This window comes from Bos taurus, chromosome 1 (genome assembly GCF_002263795.3).
Source record: "Bos taurus isolate L1 Dominette 01449 registration number 42190680 breed Hereford chromosome 1, ARS-UCD2.0, whole genome shotgun sequence".
NCBI lineage: Eukaryota > Metazoa > Chordata > Mammalia > Artiodactyla > Bovidae > Bos > Bos taurus.
Window position 1 is genome coordinate 130,077,839 of NC_037328.1, and position 17,543 is coordinate 130,095,381.

The 17,543-nt window shown below is 43.6% G+C and overlaps 1 protein-coding gene across 1 annotated transcript; it reads right to left on the minus strand.

Annotated features, from left to right (window-relative positions):
• Window positions 1–3,956: 3,956 nt before the first annotated feature.
• On the minus strand, window positions 3,957–15,674 carry LOC783600 (proline-rich protein 23C). The gene is made up of 3 exons (XM_024997512.1): window positions 15,490–15,674; window positions 4,698–4,861; window positions 3,957–4,666 (listed from the first exon to the last, which is right to left on the minus strand). Exons 1-3 carry the CDS (start codon window positions 15,672–15,674, stop codon window positions 3,957–3,959), a joined length of 1,059 nt encoding a protein of 352 aa, XP_024853280.1.
• Window positions 15,675–17,543: the final 1,869 nt, after the last annotated feature.

Consider the following 17,543-nt stretch of genomic DNA (forward strand, 5'->3'; position numbering starts at 1 on the left):
AGGTTGTTGGCAGGGGAAAGCCAGAGGCAGGCTAACTAGAAGGAGGGAATCTATGTAATTGATTTGATTTTGTGAACTCTGTAGCCTTAAGCATAATACATCTGACTTTCTTAGAATTGTCCTGAGTTAGGAGGGATGAAAATTAGGGAAGCTGACAGTTATTGACCAAGTTCTGATTACTGGGGCCAGTTACCATAGAGGTTACAGTTTTGTTTCTGGGCTGCTTGCTGCAAAATTTGTGGGTCAGAATTCTGTTGTCATAAGTTGTCTGGTCATTGTTAGCTTGTATATTCAGTCTCTCAGATCCTATGATCCCCAGGGCTACCAAGTTTCTAGCTGCTTAATGACATCTCCTGTTAGCCAACCATGGCCCACTGAACTCAATGATGCTGATGCCTCCCCAGTACATTTCTTTTGCTTAGTTACACAGTGTCCCTCTAGGCCCTGCCACACTCCCACTAGCTGACACATTATTTAGCTTTAGGTAGTATATCCAGTGTATCATCCCCATTACTCTGAACCTTTTGATCCTCTGTTGTATTATATTATACTTAACTTCAGTTATTGTCTAGTGGCAAAGAGAGAAGATGGGGTAAATCTTGAAGTTGGTGCACTTTGCCTTGCCAGGCAGAGGCTTCTGCATCATCTTAGAGCAAGGTAGATGTGTAAGTTTTCATAGAGAGTGGTGGGCCACTTCTGTGGGCCAAGAGGATTAAAAAAGATCTGGGGGTTCGTTATTCATATCTATCTATCCAGTTGTCTCCATCTAATGTTTCAGGGCTCAATAAATCTGTGATCTCACTATTATAGATGAATGAATACAGAAGATGAGGGGACAGCCTGATGGGCTACAGTCCATGGGGTAGTAAAGAGTTGGACATGACTGAGCGACTAAACACACACAGTACAGGGGACTTACCTGGTGGTCTAGTGGTTAAGAATCTGCCTTGCAATACAAGGTATATGGGTTTGATCTCTGATTAGGGCACTAAGATCCCACATGTTGTGGTGCAACTAAGCCCCTGACCCACAACTACTGAGTCCATGTGCTCCAGAGACGGCCCACCACAACTACTGAGCCTGGGCGCCACAGCTGGAGAGTCCACGCGCTGCAAGGAAAGATCCCACACAACACAATGAAGGTGTCATGTGCTGCAACTAAGACCCAACGCAGACAAATCAATAAATGTATAGGTTTAAAAGGGAAAAAAAAAGATGTGAAGAATATTACTCAGTCATCAAGAGAGTGAAGTTCTGCCATTTTCAACAACGTGCATGGACCCACAGTGTATTCTGCTTAATGCAATTAGTCAGACAGAGAAAGATATATACTCTCTATGTTATCATTCATATGTGGAAACTAAAAAATAAAACAAATGCATAAAATAAAACAAAAATAGACTCACAGATAATGAGAACAAAGAAGTGGCTAACAGTGGGAAAGAGAAGGAAGGGATAAGACAGGGTATAAGGTTAAGAGATTAAACACTACACTATATAAAGTAGATAAGTAACAAGGACATATTACATAAGAAAACATGCTCATTATTTAGTAATAACTTTAAACTGAATATAATCCATAAAAGTATTGAACTATTTTTGTATACCTGAAACTAATATAAAATCATATAAAATTATATATAACCATATTTTGAAAGAAGAGAAAGGGATAATCCTATTAACTATATCGGTCACCCTGGATTTGAAGTAATGGTCATTACTTCAATAACCAATAAAGAAGATTAAGGAAAAATTCGATGTAAAAGGCTTAGTAAAAGAAAAAGAGACAATACTCTCATTATTTGGAGATATTATCCTTATCAGTCAAGCAAGAGAATCCACAGAGAAGTGATTACTATAATTAATATTGCTGGATATCAGACCAATATAAGAACAAATTATTTCTATAAGCTAGTAACAATGTACAAACTATATTGACTCATAAAAGTATAAAAACAAAAAATCTTTAGTATTATAAATTTTCTATGACAAGAGAATTATATTAAAAACATATAAGAAGAAAAGGATGGAAATAGTAAGTTCTTTTGGAAAATGATGGTGATTTACTCTCTAAGTCGTGTCCAACTCTTGTGACCCCATGGACTGTAGCCCGCCAGGCTCCTCTGTCCATGGGATTTTCCAGGCAAGAATACTGGAGTGGGTTGCCATTTCCTTCTCCAGGGGATCTTCTGGACCCAAGAATCAAACCAGGATCTCCTGCATTGCAGGTGGATTCTTCACCGACTAAGCTATGAGAGGAGTCCATTTTTTGAAAATACTCCCACAAAAACAGCAATAGAGTTAATTTGCCAACCTAGTCATTCAAAAAAAGAGCCCAGAATCATTGTTCCCCATTCTGGCTTGTATCCAATTACATTTGTCCCATAGAACCAGTAGTGAGATCCCCACACAGGCCATCCAGAAAAGGTAAAACAGGGTAGAGGGTTGTCACATTATTAATTTAGATGGACACTAGGACCAAAACCTGTAAACAAAAGAAATTTATAAACTACTCTATTGACAGGAAAAGAAGTGAAAGGGGCGATGGTAGGATGCTTGAGAAAGATGGCTTTTAATATTTACTAGAAAAGTGCTGTGGTTTAGCTTTGAAGAAAGCTGGGGGATAGAACTGCTTGAGTGTCCACTCTAGAGAAAACCTAAGCAACAGTAAGGCTGCCTGAAACAATGCTACATTTGAAGATGCCTTTTTTTTTGCCCAGTGAGCTCCTTTCAGGTGTTTAGGCAACCACTGGTCAAAATTAGACAGTGCACATTCTCTGCAGCATTTATTCTTTGTAGATTTTTTTATGATGGCCATTCTGACTGGTGTGAGGTGGTATTTTGTTGTAGTTTTTATCTGCATTTCTCTAATAATGAGTGATATGAAGCATCTTTTCATGTGTTTATTGGCCATTTGTATGTCTTCTTTGGAAAAATGTCTCTGTAGGTCTTCTGCCCATTTTGGATTGGGGTTGTTTGTTTTTTCTGATACTGAGCTGTATGAACTGCTTATATATTTTGGAGATTAATCCTTTTTCTATGCTTCATTGGCAATTATTTTATCCCATTCTGAGGGTTATCTTCTCATCTTGTTTATAGTTTCCTTTGCTGTGCAAAAGCTTTTATGTCTTATTAGGTCCCTAGTATTTATTTTTGTTTTTACTCCCACTACATAGAACCCTCCTGTACTTTGGTGGGAATGTAAACTGATACAGCCACTATGGAAAACACTGTGTATATTCCTTAAAAAACTAGGAATAAATCTACCACATGACCCAACTATCCCACTACTGGGCATATACACTGAGAAGACCACAATTCTAAAAGTCACTGTACCCCAGTGTTCACTGCAGCAAAATTTACAATAGCCAGGACATGGAAACAACCCATCTAGGTCCATCAACAGATGAATGGATAAAGACGTGGTATATTATACAATGGAATATGACTCAGCCGTAAAAAAGTAATAGATTTGAGTCAATTGCACTGAGGTGGATGAACCTAGAGCCCCTTACACAAAGTGAAGTAAGTCAGAAAGGGAAAAACAAGTATCCTATACTAACACATATATATGGAATCTAGAAAAATGGCAATGATTAACCTAAAAAATGGACTTGTGATCACAGTGGGGAAAGGTGAGGGTGGGACGAATTGAGAAGGTAGCATTGACACATATATGCTATCATGTATAAAATAGATAAATAGTGGGAAGTTGCTAAATAACACAGTGAGCACAGCCTGGTGAACTAGAGGGGTGGATGAGGGGAGAAAAGGGAGGCTCAGGTAGGAAGGCATGTTTATAAATATATATAAATTGTAACTGATTCACATTGTTGTATAGCAGAAACCAACACAAAATTATAAAGCAATTTTCCACCAATTAAAAAATAAATTTAAAAAAATTTTTTAAGAAAAATCTGCAGCCTGTATCCAAAAAGGATCTGTTCATGTGATTCTTACAGTGTGTTCAATACATACACAATCAACATCGGAAGATTCTGTCCTGGTGCCCGCTCAGGTGTCCAGGAATTGTGGGAGGCAGTGGATTCAGGGAACAGGCATCTCCGGGCCTTGCTAGGAGGACCAGGAGGGCGACAGGGGCGCTCCTGGGGACCTGGACTCGGAGAAGGAGGTAGAGGTTGGAGTGGTGAGTCAGGAAAGGGCTCCAGAAGGTGCAAGTCCAGGTTGTCGTCGTGCTGAGGAGAGCCTCTCTCTGGACTAGGATTGGAGGCCCGAGGGGAGAGCTCTGAGACTAGGTCGAACAGGTCAAAGTGAGTCAAACTTCCAGCAGAAGAGCGGAGCCCAGCGATTGGGACTGAGGCAGCATCCATCCCGCCCAGCAGGAAGTCAGCGTCAGCATTCGCGTCCTCCTTGCTGGCCTCTCCCTGACAGGCGATCTCTGGGACAGCGGCACAGGAGAGTCCCGGCTCCAGGGCCACGTACTCCCCGGGAGGGCTCAGGACAGCGCCCGGTTCTAGGCCCTGCCCCCACGGCCCTTCCACACCCGAGCCCAGGAGGGCCTCGGGGACCAGCATGAGGATGCGACCTCCGAAACACACTTGCCACACAGACGTTGGCTCGGGCTCCAGCAGCAGTTCGACGTCGTCCAGGAGCACGTGCAGAGCACATCCCGCCGGCAGGACAGCCATGAAGATGAGGGTGCCCGCTGTCGGGGAACCAGGTCAAGTTATCCAGGCTGGGCGCCGCCTCAGGCTTGGACTTGGGGAGCGCGGGCTCCTCGGTTCGGCGGCGCTTGGCAGGGCCGGGTCCTCCGTCCTGCGGTTCCCACGTGTCCTCAGGGTAGGCGGTGGGGCTGCGCGGTCGGCAGCCCATCATGTGAATGTCGCCGCGGGCCTGGGACCTGGCAGAAGGCGACAGAGGGCTTGTGCAGGCAGTGACAGGTCGGCTTGACAGGTGAGGCCGACGAGGGGCGGTGGGGCGCAGGAACGCAGGACGAGTCTTCGGAACTCTGGGGTTGCCTCTGGGGAGTCACTCAGTCGTGGCTTCTAGGGAAGCTGCTGAGTTCAGTCCTGCGAGTCTGAAGCTTCAGCTCCTCACGTGGACGGGTTTGCACAGGAGTGGGCCAAGGGTGCCGTGAGTGAAGCGGGCGGAACCAGAGTCGCAAAGCAGCTTCACGCTAAGCAACCTCACGCTAAGCAACCTCACGCTAAGCAACCTCACGCTAAGCAACCTCACGCTAAGCAACCTCACGCTAAGCAACCTCACGCTAAGCAACCTCACGCTAAGCAACCTCACGCTAAGCAACCTCACGCTAAGCCCCGCCCCTTCCTAGGCTCCGCCTACAGAAATGGAGTAGTCTGGGAAGCCCTAGAGTCCTGACCCTGGTGGGTAGTTCAGTGTAGATGCTTTTATAGGCCTGAAGGGGGCGGAGCAATCGTGCCACTCCTGGGTGAAGTCCTTGGCTTTCCTCTTGTTGACCTCAGATGAGGAAAACCTTAACCGGAAAACCGATTACATTTGAAGTCCCACCATTGGAACGCTGCACCAGGACCCTGAAATGTAGTTCCTTCATCCCCTGAGACGTCGCCCTGGTAGTGACCTCTTATCTTCTTTTGGTCCGATAGTGAGGTAAGGTTTTGGATGACATCCTTAAGTCTACGCCTGTGTTCTCAATGACTGCCAGATCCTTGCAGCGGTATTGAAAGGGAAAGCGATGTTAGAATTGAGTGTCTTATTAGCAAGTGCTGCACGATCAACTTATGTATATATCAGTTTAGCAAGATGGTCATTGTTATACTTCCATCACTTATCCAAGAGTTTATTGTATTGAATTTGACCTACACTACACACCGAACTAAAAAGCCTCTTGATGAAAGTGAAAGAGGAGAGTGAAAAAGTTGGCTTAAAGCTCAACATTCAGAAAACAAAGATCATGGCACCCCATCACTTCAGGGGAAATAGATGGGGAAACAGTGGAAACAGTGTCAGACTTTATTTTTTGGGCTCCAAAATCACGGCAGATGGTGATTGCGGCCATGAAATGAAAAGACGCTTACTCCTTGGAAGGAAAGTTATGACCAACCTAGATAGCATATTCAAAAGCAGAGACATTACTTTGCCAACAAAGGTCCGTGTAGTCAAGGCTATGGTTTTTCCAGTGGTCGTGTATGGATGTGAGAGTTGGACTGTGAAGAAAGCTGAGCACCGAAGAATTGATGCTTTTGAACTGTGGTATTGGAGAAGACTCTTGAGAGTCCCTTGGACTGCAAGGAGATGCAACCAGTCCATTCTAAAGGAGATCAGTCCTGGGTATTCTTTGGAAGGAATGATGCTAAAGCTGAAACTCCAGTACTTCGTACACCTCATGTGAAGAGTTGACTCATTGGAAAAGACTCTGATGCTGGGAGGGATTAGGGGCAGGAGGAGAAGGGGATGACAAAGGATGAGATGGCTGGATGGCATCACCGACTCCATGGACATGAGTTTGAGTGAACTCTGGGAGTTGGTGATGGACAGGGAGGCCGGGTGTGCTGCAATTCATGGGGTCTCAAAGAGTCGGACACGACTGAGCGACTGAACTGAACTGACACTCAGAGGTGTATCTGTTGCAGCTCAATTGTCATGCCAAAGGAAGAACCAATTGGCCAGGATCCCGGAAGTAGCAGAGGATCCTTTGACCCATCAGGCTCCCCTCCAGGTGATGCAGGCAGCAGCGCCTTTAATCTGGGTGTCACTTTAAAGGCGCACCTATGCTACAGATCCTGGTGGCCAAGGGAAGGTGTGGATCCACAACTTATCCAGAGTTAATAGAAGAAAACAAATCAATAATTACTTTGGAACACTACTACTACTACTATAGAGAATTCTTTCATATAGTTTCAGAAGAAGGTAAAATACTTCCCTTTGTGTCCTTTTACCACATGATTGCTCACTTTGTCCCTTTTTACAAAATAGCTTATATGGTCTCATTTTTAGGGCCACATAATATTCCTTCATACAGAATCCTGTTAAAATCAGGCTTCCTTTGATGGACATTCAAGCTAGTGATCTTTGAATTGGCAGACACTGCCCTTCTCTAGCCAGTTAGTGTAAAATGCAGATTCTATGCCACATCCCAGAACCACTGATCAGACTTCCGAGAGCCATGGGCATAGGAATTCTCCTTAAGCAGCTCCACAAAGCTTCTGTTTGGGGCCCGAGTTTAAGATGACAGAACTTGTTTTCATTCAGCATTTGAGGGGTTCAGGAACACTGCCGTGTATAATCGAGGTGACATCCCAGCCTGTTGATGACAAAGTCAAGAAGGAAATTCAACCTTCCTGGGCCTGCCTTCAGTGGTTTCCCCTATACTCCTTCCTGCATCCACTCTCATGGTTACATTCCAGTGTCTTGCCTATGGGCTAAGAAATTCCCTATATAGATCAGGAGGCTTGCTGAGGGAACATGCAGGGGCTGTACACAGTTTTAAGGGCATGGCTACCAGGAACATGAGTTCTCATTGGGTGAACATGGATGCCACAGGCACCTACTTTCTATATTCCCAGGTGATGGGAGCAGCTGCTGTTCCTCTGTTGTTTGTACAGAAGGCAGGATAGGAAGATGTGAGGAGATGTTGGGGAACTTGCAGGAAACATCTGCTTTGGTCCCAGAGAATTCTTTTGACAATGCTTGAACATCCCATGGTCAGAGAACATTCAATGGGAACTCCATTCAGGGCAGTGAGTGTGGACATGCTATGTTTTAAGCGACAGATGGAGGAGCCAAAATCTTGCTAGGACAGAAGATACGGTTTGGAGCTCTTGGCATAATGAGTATTGGGACCCTGAGCAGAGTGGTTTCTGCCTCAGCTGGTGCCACCTCTTATCCACTGCTCTCCTGACATCAGTAGGCTTATTATCAGAACTTGGGCTTATTATTGTCCGGGGCCCTGTGAATCCTCACACTGAACTCTGCTTACAAGGGACTGTGGTCCTGTCCTGAAACAAAGACAGTTACTGGGGGCCTGGCACAGACACTCCCAGTTTCTTCTTCTGGTCAGCCCCTCTATAACTGTGTGATCGCAGGCAAGTCATTTCACCTTTGGTAACCTTAGCTTCCTTACATATGAAGAGGGGAGAATGCCATCTACTGTGTAGGGTGGTTGTGAGACAATGTAGGTAAAATGTTCTTTGAACATGGTAAGTGTCTGCTGCTGCTGCTAAGTCTCTTCAGTCGTGTCCAACTCTGTGCAACCCCAAGATGGCAGCCCAACAGGCTCCCCCATCCCTGGGATTCTCCAGGCAAGAATACTGGAGTGGGTTGCCATTTTCTTCTCCAATGCATGAAAGTGAAAAGTGAAAGTGAAGTCACTCAGTCGTGTCCAACGCTCAGCGACCCCATGGACTGCAGCCTACCAGGCTCCCCCATCCATGGGATTTTCCAGGCAAGAGTACTGGAGTGGGGTGCCATTGCCTTCTCCATGGCAAGTGTCTAGTAAATATTAATTATTCATTCTTTATTATGTTTATAATCTGTTTTTCTCAGTGATATCATAGCCCTGTTCTCAGTATCTTGAAGAGTGCCCAGCATGTAGCCTACATGCAGTGAATGAAATGGTAAACAGTATCCTCATCATCATCCTAAAAAGGGGCCAGATATGTTAAAAATAACTTTTCCAGGACTTCCCTGGTGGTACAGTGGAGAAGAATCTGAGTGCCAATGTAGGAGACACAGTTTGGATCCCTGGTCCAGGAATTCCTCATGCCACAAGGCGGCTAAGCTCATATGCCACAATTATTGAGCCTGTGCCCTAGAGCCCCCATTCTGCAACTACTGAGCCCAAGTGCTACAACAACTGAAGCCCGTGCACCTAGAGCCTGTGCTCCACAACAAGAGAAGCCACGATGAGAAGCTCACCCACCACAACTCTAGAGTGGCCCCCATTCCCACAACTAGTGAAAAGTCCCCACAAAGCAGTGAAACCCCAGTGCAACCAAAAATAAAATGAAAAACAATTTAAAAAGTTGTCCTGCAAATGATGCCACCAAGAAAGTGAAAAGATAACCCAGAGACTGGGAGAAGATTTTTTTTTAATAAAAAAGAAATTATTTTTCTAGGTGTTTTCATGACAGAACATCTATATAATTCATAAATGACTTGCTGGGTACCAGATCAGTTGTCTCTTTTTACCTTATTTTTCTTTACTCTACGATGCTCAATGACTGGCAGAGTGGATTTTCAGGCCCACTCATTGGTCTTTCTTGGTGTCAATCAAAACAAACTATTCAATCTGTATGAACTTCTTCAACCACTATGAGGCAGAATTACCAAATAAATCCCAGTTCTGGGTACGGTACAAGATAGGGTACAAGATGGCTACCAGTGGTCCAGTTAGGAGAAGAGTGAGGAAAGTTGAGTACAGAAGCCAAGAAAAAGATAGACACCCCGAAGTAGGACTGAGTTTTCTCAGCATTGGGCATCTGAGCATAGTGAATGCTTTCTTCCTTCATTTGGCACTCCGAGGCACAGGTCCAGAACTTTGGGACCAAGGGTGCTCTTGACATTAACATTAATGAGGGCCATTTGGTTATTCCAAAAAAAAATGCATAACTAGGATTTAAAAATCCTATTTATTTTTATTCACCTAAAAATAATACCTGGGTATATATATTTTTTCTTTAATATATTTTTTAAATATAAACACTATATATAAGATGGTAGCTGACTTCAGCTCCCACCAACTCCTAATCCAGTGTTGATGTGAGGAGATCCTTTTCAATCTATTAACATACATAACACAGGGAATTTGTCTTCTTCCTGGAATGGCCATGTATTGTGGGTCTTTCTTTGCAATGTGTAAAACCTTATTACAATTCATACTGTTACCAGCAAAGTACATTACCTATTCTGTCTTTTATTGGAGAGACATTCTCCAAAATGCACTATAGGCCTTTACAAGAAAATGTGGTATAAGAAAGGGCAGTTTCAACAATTTCTTGTATAGCAACACTGTTGTTCTTGCCTTGAAGTAGAATGACAACACTGCCCCTGAACAGTTTCTCTGTTTTAAAAAGTATTGGAAAAACTAGTCTCAGCAGACAGGCAAAATAAGAAATAAAAGGCACCCACACTGGATAAAAAAGAGGGAACCTATTAATATTTGCAGATGGCAAGAACTTTAAAAAGGAAAATACTAACATCTTGACCACAAAAGAATAGGCACTAATAAATGAATTCCACAAATGTGGAGCATACAGATTAATACACAGGAAAATATAGCTTTTTTATACAGGAAGAAGATATTCACTTAAGGGAAAAGGAATGTAGGAGAAGAAGAAAGCCATCTATAATCCAGTCAATAAGAATGCCAGTACTAATCCCATAAAAAGAATTAAATACCTCAAAATAAAACTGACTCATAGGAGAAAGACCTGAATTCTGAAAACTAAAACACTGACAAAGGCAATGAAAGATGACAAGAGAAATACGAAGATATCACAAGCTCTTGAACTAGAAGACTTAATATTGTTCAAATGGCCATACTGCCTGAAGCAATCAAAAGATTGAAGGCAGACCCTAGCAAAACACCTTTTTCTCAAACAAGTACAAATATTCCTAAAATTCACAGGGAGCCACACAAGACCCAAGATGGCCAAAGCAAACATGGGGAAAAAAGAAACAAAAAACAAGGTTGAAGCTACCACCCTCCTAGACTTCAGACCAAACTGCAAAGCCACAGAAATTCAAACAGCATGGTACTGGCACAGTAACAGACATAGAGCTCAATGGAACAGAACAGAGATCCCAGACATGACCCCGAAGTAAACCCAGGCACCTATAGTCAATGAATTCACAACGTAAAAGGTACCATATACAACAGCAAGAGTGTGTCTTCGACATGTGTTGCAGGCAAAACTGGACACCCACATGGACAACAAAGAGAGCTGAATACTTCTACAGGCCTTCAAGAAACATAAAGTCAAAATGGGTGACAGACCTCCAAGTGAGACCTTAATCCATAAAACTCCTCAATGAGACACGATCTTGGACATAAATGAAGGCAACATTTGTGTCAAGGCATATGTCTCCTCAGGCAAAAGTCATCTAAGCAATTCTGAATGCGTGGGACCTAGTTGAATTTCAAAGCTTTCACAGAGCAAAGGAAACTACAGACAAATCCAAAAGGCATCCTATGGAATCGGGCACAATACCTGCAAGTGATATGACCAATCCAAACCTATAAACAGTTCCTCCAGCTCTGTAGGATAAAAACAACCAAACAACTCAATCAGACTATTGGCAGACGTTCTGAATACACTTCTTGGTCCAAAGAAGAGAGGCAGATGAACATGACATAAGAGAAAATACTCCACATCGCTAATCGACAGAAATGCAATTTCAAACAACCATGACATGTCACTTCACAACGTTAACAATGGATAGCATATGAAAGTCTTTTAAAAAGAAATAGACTCTATAAAGGGATGAATACGAAATCCCCAGACACTGTTGCTGGGAATAACAATTGGGGCAACCATTGGGCAAAACAGAATAAAGTTTCCTCCAAACACTACAAATGGTTGGAGACACCGTGTTATCCAACCATTCTATTCCTGAGTATACATCCTGAAAACAACAAAAACTCTCACTAGAAGTGAATGAGGCCCTGGATGTTTACAGCAGCAGTATTGACAATAGGCAAAACAAGGAGGCAACCCTAGTGCCTATCCACAGAATAATAGATACAGAAGAGGGCTGACAAACGCAAAAAACCAGACACACAAAACGGAATAATACTGTCCCAGAAAGAAGACTGAAATTCTGCCATTTTCAGGAACTCGGATGAACTTAGCCTATAACAATCTAAGTGGCAGAAGCCCAAACAAGAATAACAAATACTGTATAATACTATGGACAGGGAATGTTAAAAAAGAATACAGACAAATGGTCAGCAACAGTGAAAGAGGCTTGAACATAGAGTAAACAAGCTTATTGTTATTGTTCAGTCACTAAGTCGTGACTGACTTTTGAGACCCCATGGACTGCAGCACCCTCAGCTTACCTGTCCTTTACTATATCCCAAATTTGCTCAAACTCATGTTCATTGAATAGATGATGCCATCCAACCATCCCATCATCTGTCACTACCTATTCCTGCCCAGAATCTTTACCAACATCGGGTCTTTTCCAATGAGTTGGCTCTTCACATCAGGTATGCCAAAGTATTGGAGCTTCAGCATCAGTCCTTCCAAAGAATATTCAGGGTTAAATTCCTTTAGTGTTGACTGGTTTGATCTCCTTGCTGTCCAAGGGACTCTCAAGAGTCTTCTCCAGCACCAAAATTGAAAGTGTCAATTCTTTGGTGCTGAGCCTTCTTTACAGTCCATCTCTCACATTTGTACATGACTACTGGAAAAACCCCAGCTTTGACTATACAGACCTTTGTCAGAAAAGTGATATCTTTGCTTTTTAATATGTTGTCTAGGTTTGTCACATCTTTCCTCCCTAGGAGCAAGCAGCTTGTAATTTTATGGCTAAAGATACTGTCTGCAGTTATTTTGGAACCCAAGAAAATAAAATCTGTCACTGCTTCTACTTTTTTCCCTTCTATTTGCCATGAAGTGATGGAACCAAATGCCATGATCTTCATTTTTTGAATGTTGAGTTTTAAGCCAGCTTTTCACTTTCCTCTTTAACCCTCATCAAGAGACTCTTTAGTTCCTCTTCACTTTCTGCCATTAGAATGGTATCACATGCATATCTGAGGTTGTTGATATTTTCTTCCAGCAATCTTGATTCCAGCTTGTGAGTCATCCAGCTCAGCATTTCGTATGATTACTCTGCAAATTAGTTAAGTAAACAGAGTGACAATATACAGACTTGTCATACTCCTTCCCCAATTTTGAGCCAGTCAGTTGGTCCATATCCAGTTCTAACTGTGGCTTCTTGACTGGCATACAGGTTTCTCAGGAGGCAGGTAAAGTGGTCTGGTATTCCCATCTCTTTAAGAGTTTTCCAGTTTGTTGTGATCCACACAGTCAAAGGCTTTAGTATATTCAGTGAAGCAGAAGTAGATGCTTTTCTGGAATTCCCTTGCTTTCTCTATGATCCAACCAATGTTGGAAATTTGATCTCTTGTTCCTCTACCTTTTCTAAACCAAGCTTGAATATCTGGAAGTTCTAGGTTCACATACTGCTGCAACCTAGCTTGAAGAATTTTGAACAACAATTTATTAGCATGTAAAATGAGCATAACTGTGGAGCAGTTTGAACATTTTTGGCATTGCCCTTCTTTGGAATTGGAATGAAAACTGAACTTTTCCAGCCCTGTGACCACTGTGGCTGAGTTTTCCAAATTTGCTGACATACTGAGTGCAGCACTTTAACAGCATCATCTTTTAGGATTTGAAATAGTTCAGCTGGAATCCATCATCTCCACAAGCTTTGTTCTCAATAATGCTTCCTAAGGCCCAATTGACTTCACAGTCCAGGATGTATGGCTCTAGGGAGTGACCACACCATCATGGTTATCTGGGTTATTAAGACATTTTTGTACAGTTTTTCCTGTGTATTCTTGCCACCTCTTCTTAATATTTTCTGCTTCTGTTATGTCCTTACCATTTTTGTCCTTTATTGTGCCCATCCTTGCATGGAATATTTCCTTAATATCTCTGATTTTCTTAAAGAGATCTCTAGTCTTTCCCATTCATTGCTTTGCATTGTTCACTTAAGAAGGCTTTCTTAAAAAAAAAAAGAAGAAGGCTTTCTTATCTCTCCTTGCTATTCTTTAACACTCTGCACTCAGATGGATATATCTTTCCTTTTCTCCTTTGCCTTTTGCTTCTCTTCTTTTCTCAGTTATTTGTAAGGCCTCCTTGGAAAACTATTTTTCCCTCTTGCATTTCTTTTTCTTGGGGTGCTTTTGGTCATTGACTCCTATACAATGTTAAGAACCTCCATCCATAGTTCTTCAGGCACTCTATCAGATCTAATCCCTTGAATCTATTTGTCACCTCCACTGTATAATCATAAGGAATTTGATTTAGGTCAAACCTGAATGGCCTAGTGCTTTTCCCTACTTTCTTCACTTTAAGGCTGAATTTTGCAATAAGGAGCTCATGGTCTGAGCCACAGCTCAAATCTTGTTTTTGCTGATTGTATAGAGCTTTTCTATTTTCAGCTACAAATAATATAATCAGTCTGATTTCAGTATTGACCATTTGGTGATGTCCATGTGTAGAGTCATCGCTTGTGTTGTTGGAAGAGGGTGTTTGCTATAACCACTGCATTCTCTTGACAGAACTCTGTAAATAAGCTGCTGCTGCTGCTGCTAAGTCGCTTCAGTCATGTCCAACTCTGTGCAACCCCATAGATGGCAGCCCACCAGGCTCCCCTGTCCCTGAGATCCTCAAGGCAAGAACACTGGAGTGGGTTGCCATTTCCTTCTCCAATGCATGAAAGTGAAAAGTGAAAGTGAAGTCACTCAGTCGTGTCCCACTCTTAGCCACCTCATGGACTGCAGCCCACCAGGCTTCTCCATCCATGGGATTTTCCAGGCAAGAGTACTGGAGTGGGGTGCCATTGCCTTCTCCAGTAAACAAGCTAGTCTTTACCAAATGAGAGAGGGAAGGGGGCAAGTGCAAGAAGAGGTAGAGAATGGAGTCATATAAAATAGCAGGTATGGTTCAAAACAAGGAATGATTGCCTTAATCTTGTAATAAGTTGTACAGGAACCACTGTCTATACACCTGAATCTAATCTGAAACTGTAAATCACCTCCACTTCAATAAATAACCCAATCAACCCCATCCATCCATCCAGCAAACTGTATGAGAACCTGCTGGGATTCTTCCTCTTAAACTTTTAATCCCCTACTCCTCCCAGGGGTATTCAAGGTTTTCAATTACTGAAGCCTCAAGATTGCTCTCACTGGCTCTTTAACGAGGTTTCCCCTTGTACCCCCATGACCGCAAAATTACAAGCAGTTGCTTTATGTCTGCCCACAAACTATAAAATGCCAACATTCAGAATAATTCAACAAAGTCTCTGTCTTCAACCAGAGACACACAAAACAACACTCCTATATTTTCAGGATCCAAAAAACTGCACACTAATATCTTTAGTATTAGAAGACTTACCCACAAAGCACTGACAGAAAGTTCCTACTTCATGGTAAACTTTAGGAGTACTTCAATTGACACTAGGTCGTGATGGTGAGGAGAGCCTCTCTGTGGACGAGGGTTGGTTGCCCGAAGCCAGGACTCTGGGAAGGAGCCCTGTGCATCTAGGTCACGGAGAACAGTGCAGGCCACCAGCAGCATCCATCCCATGGGGCAGGTACTCGGCATGCAGGTCCACGTACTCCTTGTGGGCAGAAGAATCCTGGCTCCGGGACTGTGTACTTGCCAGGTGGGCTCAGGACAGCAGCCTAGTTCCAGGATCTGTACCCGTGTCCAAGCCCAGTAGGGCCTAGGGGATCAGTATGAGGATGTGATCTCCGAGAGACCCTTGTACCACGGACGTGGACTCCTGCTTCAGCAGCAGGTCTACATGCTCCAGGGGCAAGAGCAAGGCACAGCCGGCGGACACACCAGCTCAGCGGTGGGTTCGCGCTCTGCCTGGGGCTTTCTCCCGTCGTCCAGTTTGGGTGCCACCTCGGACTCAGGCTCAGGCTCGGATTCGGACTCCGGGCGCTCCTGCACCTCCGTTCGACAGCGAGGAGCTCGGTCCTGCATGCTGTGACAGGTCTTGACCACAGGCGAGGCAAGCCAGAGCAGGCTGGCTGGACCCCAAGACAGAGCGCTGCTGGGGAGTCCTTAGAGGTCCCGGACCAACTCCTGGGAGACCCACAGCCCTCGCTACTAGGGGAGCCACGTTCAGCGTTTCAGCTCTCTGGTTACCGAAGCCCACTCCTCGGCGCACACACCCAGGATGGCGAAAGCTGCTGCGAGGCCAGCACGTGGCACAATGAATACAACCTAGCCCCTAGGCTCCGCCCCCTCTAAGGTTCCGCGGAGTAGAACTTGCCAGACCAGAGCAGCCTGATTGACAACCCTGGCTCTGGCTGGAAGGTCACCTTAGGGATCTATGTTTAGAGAACTACCCTATGTTTACAGGGTCCCCGAATATTCCCGAGGCTCTTAAGGCTGGGTTTCCAAGTCACATGCTCTGCTTTCTCAAAGTAGACCTCAGAGACAGAAAACCTTAACCCAAAAACCCATTGCCTATAGGGTCACAAGGACCTGTAGGTCCCTATTCCCACTGACTCTCTCCACCCCCACCACCCCCACCCCACCCCCACCAAACTCCACCAGGCATGTCCTGGCCTCTTTTATTTGGCTCCCAAACTAAAATGCTTAGTGACAGAAATGACAAATACTGTATGGCATTGCCTACATGGGCAGTGTAAAAAAACATGTGGATGAATGTATGTGCAACACTGAAACAGACTCAAATGTAAAGTAAACACACGAATATTACCAAATGGGAGAAGGAAGTAGGCAGAGGCCAAAAGAGGTAGGAGATGAAGTCCTAGGAACCAGCAGGTATTGTTCCAAAGGGGAATTATTGTCTTGACCTGGTAATAAGTTGTAGAAACCTAGGAGCAGTCAGACTGCTGAATCACTCATCTCTACACCTAAATCTAATCTGTAAGGGGAAATCATTGATAAATAACCCAATCAAATCATCAATTCATCCACCCATCCATCAAACTCTGGATGCATCCTTACTGGGACTGCTTTTCTTCTTTCACCTTCAATTTCCAAGTCCTCTGCAATGCCTGAAGCCCCCAAAATGCTCTCATTGGCCCTTCTGCCAGCTTTTTTGATGGACCCCCCCAAAGACCCCCAAATTCCAAGTACCTGCTTTTTGTGTACCCGCAAACTATGAAATGCCAACACTTGGAATAATAATTTGACCAAGTCTTTGTCATCACACAGACACACGAAACAACCTAAGATTTCAGGATCAGAAAAACTGCAAACTAAGGTTTTCAGTACTAGAAGGGATGCTGACAAACCACATACAAAAAGGTGCTACTTCATGGTAACATTTAAAAGGATTTCCCTTGACACCAGGCATGAGACTTCAAAGCCCCTATCTAACCCGCACTTGGCAAAGAATATCCAGTCAAAAGATGAAAGAAAGATAAGGGACAGGTAAATAAAGACAGTACTCTCATGATTTGAAAATTCTCTTGTATTTTTTGGTCAGGCAGGAGAACCTACCCATAAGCTATGACCAAAGTGAAGCTGTTTTGCAGAGTAATAGGTCAACCTAAGAACCATCTGTTTCTAGATGCCAGTCACAATGGACAAAATACACCTGGGTTCTTCTTTTCTTAGGTTTTATTTTTAATTGAAGGACAATTACAACATTATGTTTCTTTCTGCCAAACATCAACATGAATGATCCATAGGTATACATATGTCCCCTCCTTGAACCTCCTTCCCACCTCCCAACCCATCCCAGCCTTCTAGCTTGTCAAAGAACACTAGATTGGTGCTCCCTATGTCATACAGTAAATTCCCCATGTGAGGTCTTAAAACATTTAAAAAATACAGAGTCTGGAGAATTACAGACTTTTCCATGACAGCATATTT

Bases quoted from the DNA above. Each gene is read 5' to 3' on its own strand.
- LOC783600 (XM_024997512.1), bottom strand. From the start codon at position 15,674: ATGCAGGACCGAGCTCCTCGCTGTCGAACGGAGGTGCAGGAGCGCCCG. The intron at 4,862-15,489 runs GTAGACCTGCTG...GCCTTCTGCCAG, and splicing joins TGCTCTTGCCCCTGGAGCAT to GTCCCAGGCCCGCGGCGACA. The intron at 4,667-4,697 runs GCCTGGATAACT...GTTCCCCGACAG, and splicing joins CAAGCCTGAGGCGGCGCCCA to CGGGCACCCTCATCTTCATG.